Source organism: Trachymyrmex septentrionalis, unplaced genomic scaffold, assembly GCF_001594115.1.
Source record: "Trachymyrmex septentrionalis isolate Tsep2-gDNA-1 unplaced genomic scaffold, Tsep1.0 scaffold165, whole genome shotgun sequence".
NCBI lineage: Eukaryota > Metazoa > Arthropoda > Insecta > Hymenoptera > Formicidae > Trachymyrmex > Trachymyrmex septentrionalis.
Window position 1 is genome coordinate 538,813 of NW_017304811.1, and position 6,043 is coordinate 544,855.

At 29.8% G+C, this 6,043-nt stretch overlaps 1 protein-coding gene across 11 annotated transcripts in view; it reads right to left on the reverse strand.

Moving 5' to 3' along the window:
* Positions 1–5,564, reverse strand: part of LOC108746300 (neurobeachin) — a 105,427-nt gene extending 99,863 nt beyond the window's left edge. For 4 of the 11 annotated variants that reach the window (XM_018482990.1, XM_018482985.1, XM_018482989.1 and 1 more), the window contains exons 1-11: positions 5,475–5,564; positions 5,173–5,273; positions 4,936–5,031; positions 3,624–3,745; positions 2,636–2,762; positions 2,427–2,546; positions 2,188–2,334; positions 1,963–2,019; positions 1,076–1,216; positions 400–545; positions 100–313 (exon numbers count right to left, since the gene is read on the reverse strand). In XM_018482990.1, coding sequence (XP_018338492.1) covers positions 100–313; positions 400–545; positions 1,076–1,216; positions 1,963–2,019; positions 2,188–2,334; positions 2,427–2,546; positions 2,636–2,762; positions 3,624–3,745; positions 4,936–5,031; positions 5,173–5,259 — 1,257 coding nt within the window. In that variant the 5' untranslated portion in view covers positions 5,260–5,273; positions 5,475–5,564. Of the gene's footprint in view, positions 1–99; positions 314–399; positions 546–1,075; positions 1,217–1,911; positions 2,020–2,187; positions 2,335–2,426; positions 2,547–2,635; positions 2,763–3,623; positions 3,746–4,935; positions 5,032–5,172; positions 5,274–5,474 lie in introns of all 11 variants that reach the window. The other 7 variants (XM_018482979.1, XM_018482981.1, XM_018482982.1 and 4 more) reach the window with 2 other exon arrangements.
* Between the last annotated feature and the right edge of the window lie 479 nt (positions 5,565–6,043).

The window sequence follows — 6,043 nt, forward strand, 5'->3', positions numbered from 1 at the left end:
GCAATTATCTTAACTGCATATATAAATATATCGTTGTATTTATCATATTAAGACGTCTAATAAATATTAACAAATAATAATTTGTTAATGGATCAGTACCTGTTTCAATAACAAATCGCTGTTTGCGCTAAGACAAGTCACTAAATGTTTCGTAAGCTCCAAAAAGGATGCAAGAACTTCCGTCGTGAGATGATCTCGACTGGCTTTCTGTAGCATAAAACTTATTACCAAAAATCCTCTGTTTTGTACCATATGTTGCTGAACGGTTTGAGAACTTTCCACCAAGTCACAAATAAACCCGAGCAATTTCGAACTGAAAAATGATATCGATGTTTCTTGTAAATTCCTTCTATTTAAATGCATGACTTTCCAAAGCGGTAACTATTAATAAAGCTTTACCATAATGTGGGATCGCGCTTAATGTCGTTCGGCGCTATGCAGTCATAAGGCATATCCAGCTGGGAGAATAATGGGAACAGTACTTGAATACCACCTATCGAGTTTAACGTGCTGTGAATAGAATGTGTTATGATTGCCTTGACATCCTGAAAGTCGAAACACAAAAATTTCTTATCTATTTTACACATTTGTTTTATGCATATTTATAATTTATTCTACATCACTGCTAAAAAAGTGACACAAATAAAAAAAACTAGCATTTTTGAAATAATGAAAGAAAATCAATCTCCCTAGAGACTAACATATTTTGTGAAAAAATAACGTAGGTATTTGTCGATACATTGCTTAAATGAAAAAAATGTCACAATTTTGATAAGAGATAAAATATACACAATCCTACACTAAGATTATAGTGCTTGACTTTCGACCTTTTGAAAATTCATGGGATAGTTTTTCAAATAATACTTTATAACTAAAACTCTAACATGGAAAAAAGTGAAATTGTTCTAAATATTGTTCCAATTCAGAAATAATATTTAAAAAATGCTCTACTGAACAGTTGCTAATTTTGAGATGTGTCACTTTTCTATTAATACGGCGGTTTAAAATAAAAGTAAATAAAAAGCGTATGTAATTCTATATGTCTAATATTAAATCTCTATTGAATAAATTATACCTGAAGCATAAGGGCGTGCGGTGTATGTACAAAATAAGAGACATTGCCTTTCGGTGCGCTCTGTAGACAAAGCTGCGAATCTGTCGCTACTGGATTGTACATGAACACAATTGCATTCGATAATTTTCCGTCGTAAAGTACCTGGAATATTACATGTAAAGTAATAAATTAATAATAAATTTTCTGCGCAGAAAATTTTCAATACTTATAGTAATTTATAATATATTTATGCTATAACATAAGTGCATTACATTAAAATATACTCCATTACATTATTCAATTTTACCAAGATGTAAACATCTTAGATACTAACTACATAATATAAATAAATACACAGAAACCACATACTCGAAAGCAATAATTCAATACTACTCCATAATTGTACTGCTACTTACTACTAATTAGAGGATACCTATTATAATTAGCATTAAACAAAATCGTATATAACAAAATTATACGATGTATAATGTATGTAAAGACGCTTACAGCAAAAGTACTTTGCACATTACTAAATTCGTTCTGCAATATCTGTTCACTAAGAAAGATAAGCATTCTAATAAAGAAAGAAATAACAATAAAAAAATAAAATAAACATAAAAATAGATGCATTTTATTAATATAATAGATATAATGTAAAATTCATAGTCACAGATAAATCGACTTTTCCAAAACAAATAATATCAAACGAATTGATAAACTTATCAATCGCAGTGGCCACCAAGAAAACCAGTGATCGTAATTGAGTAATTACCTTAGATGAACTCGAACGCAGTAACAGAATAATTAACAAAATACAAATCATATGTTAACGAAAAAAATAAAATCAAAATGCTTACAATTTGCATACTTTGGTCCACCATGCTCGTAGAGAGATCCTGCTCACTCACCCTTTTATGATTGTCAGGCAGATTCAGGTAGCACTCATTGTCGAAACGAAACTGGCTCTGCGCGTGAATCGTAAAAGCGATGATGAATATTCGTTCACAAATATAAAGTAGAAAATATCAGCGTTTGATTAACAATTCATACATGTATATCTATAGCACGTAGCAACGGTAAAAAATAGAGAGTGACAGATACAGAGAGAAAGAGTAAGAGATGTTATAGCGTACCTTATATCCCGGCCCCAATCTATGCATCGCGCATATCTGATGCGTTGTCAGCGCTTCGCTGAATAAATATATTGCACTCATTTGTCCGCAAAACACGCGCTCTTCGTCCAGTTCGGGGGTTGCTCCAATGTAACATTTGTCAAAAGGCTATAAAATGACGTTACCATTTTTCTTTTCTTTAAATCATCATTAGCAAAAGAAAATTATTAATATAAAATATATTTGCGAATAATACTCACGTCATTCGTCGAAACGTGCCATGTCATTTCTGTACTCGACGCCAACTGGCCATTGACCAAACACTTAATTTCACTTTTTGTCCACCTATTGTATATATACACTATCGCGACCATATACCACTGCAAAAAAAAATAAAAATATTTATCTCATATAGCATATAAAAATTTTCGGTGCACCCCAATATAAATCAATTTAAATATTAGTGTACCTTTCGTGGCTGAAATTCGTATTTGACACAATGTTGGAAGCCCTTGCCTTTTATTTTCATTGAAGTCAGGACTAAGCAGTTGCCTACGAAATGTGCAGAGTATCCTACTCCCTTGCTTGTTTTAAAGCTAAAATAATAAAAGAGAAATGTTACTTTAATAAAAACTGTCTCATTAGACCTGTTAAATGTGCTTATATTTCTATCAATTTATTTCGATATACGAGAGGACATGATTATTATAAAAACAAATAGTGAAAATTATATATATATTTTTAAAATAATTAAAATTATTTCTGTAAACAAATAAAATTAAAATAAAATACAATTTAAAACAAAAATACAATTTAAAATAAAAATATAATAATTTATTTACAGATTTTCAGTATATTAAAATTTTCAAAATGATATCAACTGAGCATCATACTATTGCTTGTCAGTTTAATTTGTGATATTACTACTGTAGTTTGGTTGCGTTTTTAAGTCTGAAAAATCAATTCGATGCTTGGTTCAAACAACTACATATAAATTCACATGAAAATATTTAAGCACCTAAGATCTAACTTCAATCATTATAGGCATTATCCCTTACTTGTTACGTATTTACATTATATGGTCTTAAATAATCGTTTATTACTATATAAATATTATTTTTGTTGCAAACGTATGCTGACAGAATTAATAAGTTTAATCGGAATTTCTGAGTGTTTTCCTTGAAGTTTTCAAAAATTTATCCCTCATCCCTTGTCCCTTATGCCTCATCCCTTATCCCTTCGTCCCTTGTCCATTTGTCCCACGTTCCTCGTCCCTCATCCTTTCATATTTTGTCCCTTCGTTTCTTGGCTCTCTCTCCTAGATCTTCGTCCCTTGTCTCTCGCCCCGTCCCTTGTTCTCCGTTTCTCGTCTCTCAACCTTCATCTCCCTCGTTCTTTAAGGCTACCGTTCTACCTAGAGAGAGTACTTTCGTAAGGATACTTGTGGAAGCACTTACCAGTAGAGGTACGGTTTTTCTCGTTCGATATTAACAGAGTTGATGGGATCTAGACGGAACCATGTGGTAAAGGTAAATCCATTCTCGTGCGGCCACTTTGCAAGCGGCGGCAAAACAATTGCCTGCAGGAGACAAGATATGATGAAAATATTTTATGTAATTTCAGTAAAACATCATAATATTAAATATAATATTCATTATTTAATTTGTTTTCAATTTTTTTATGATATTCCATTATTTTATCTCGTTTTTACGATATTCGATGCATAAGTAAAATGGATAATAATATAAAACAACGTTAGTAACGCACAATGAAAGTTACGCTATTTCCATTTTAGTTTTAGTTTCCATTTTCTTGAAATGATTATTGCAAATATTACTTTATCTTATCTTCATTAACAGAATATACAATATTCATTACGTTTCATGTATTAAGCTTTTTCAACTCTCTATCTCCAACAAGCTTTTCAAAAAATTGTAGCAAACTCAGAATTGCATATAATTGGACATAATTTAATTAATAATTATGCATAAGCTGTTTTACGGAGCATTATAATGTTACTACGGAGCAAAAAGCAAAATTATAACGATGCTAGTTATTGATATATTTATGCTTAACTACGGTTCTATAATATGCACGTGTTTTTTTCAATAATATATTCAATTTAAAATATGTAAATATACAAGAAATATATAATATAAAATGAAGATACAAAAAAAAAGAAGAAAAACTATCATTATATAATATATTGTTGCTCGATGTTATTAGCACGGTACATCTTATAACAAGTAGGGTAGCTTATAACTTTATATATATATATATATATATATAGTTTGCAAACTTCATTAAGATTACTAATCCAAACTATGTTAAGTATCATTTTTGAAATAATTAGAGAGAAAATTAATATCTAGATAACAACAATCTTAAAGTTTATTGCTTCTTATTAACCACAAATTCGTCTTATCTATAAATACTTTTTTTTTCATGTAGACTAAATTAGGTAACTAATTATATAACATTAAATATATAATAAATGTTTGAGTTGTATTAAATCTAATATTGAAATCAAAATACTCAACGTGTTACAATGAGCATGTATTGACTGAACGTATATACGCAGTAATAACGTTCAGGAAAGTTTCTTAGTGATTGATTTCGAAAATGTAAGCTGCTAGCAGAATCTTGCGACGCAGGGTAAATTCTTTTATCGGAACTTTGATCGAGTTTAGAATCGAACGATGTCCTCTGGGACGTCGTAAAGTAAGAAGTATCTGTTCTAAGGTAAAGATGAACAAGAAAAGAACTTACCGACCCCTTCTTGCCGGGGAAACTGAAAAATACGTCTGGTCCATTTCGCTGCGGCATTTGGCGGAGAACGTTTAATAGTTTCGCTGAATGCCGTGGCTATAAAATGTAAATGCTACTTTAGTAATCTTGTTGTTAATCTATGTAATGTATTTTTAATATATCTATTTGTACACATTCTTGCAATAATATTTATCCAAATTTTCATTTCATTTACAAATGAATCTTAAGAGTTCTTACCCACTTTCCTTTAACGGATTTCATAGCACCGAACAAAAGCTTCAATTCTTTCACCGTTATGCTATAGCTCGCTAGCACTCCCAGCATATCAATTAACAAATCTGTTATAGTATACAAAAACATTTAAAAAAGGTATATTAAAAAATATATAATTAGTTATAATAGAAAAAAGTAACAAGTTTCTATGTCGTGATATGTAACCAATGTGTATGGTATTCTGTTACAGATTTTTACCATATTAGAAAATTAAATTATTTCTACAATCAGTGATAATATAATGCTCGTTGGAAATGTTTACTTACCGGCAACAACAGTTTCCGCACGAGATAATCGATGTAGAACATGTTCTATGAGACTCACATCCGTACATGCTTGTAAATTTCTAACGCTTTTTCTCAGAATCGCAATAAAGACGCTCCATATTTCAGCCTGAAACAAAAATATCGCATGTTTATCAAATATTTGCATTTATAAAAGAATTAGTAATGTATAAAACACATATGATATCTTCTTATTTAAAATACATCTTTATTCTATATTTAATAGTATCAAAATATGAATATGTATAAAATATTCTGGAGTATGTTATAATATTTTTATATTATATCGTACAAATATAAAAACATAAATATGTGATTAAAATTTATTGTGATGATTAAAAGATTTTAAAGAATAATTAGATAATTCAACCGAGCAAACTCAATAATTTGATTCGAATGGAATTTCATTATGCATAATTACCTACATTATCATCATAAATCGTCTGTTAAAGTCATATAATAGTCAGATGATTGAAAAATATTAATTAAAACATTCCACGAGCTTATTAATATTCGCTTTTGCTAAAAATACGCTTCTATTAAAAACATTA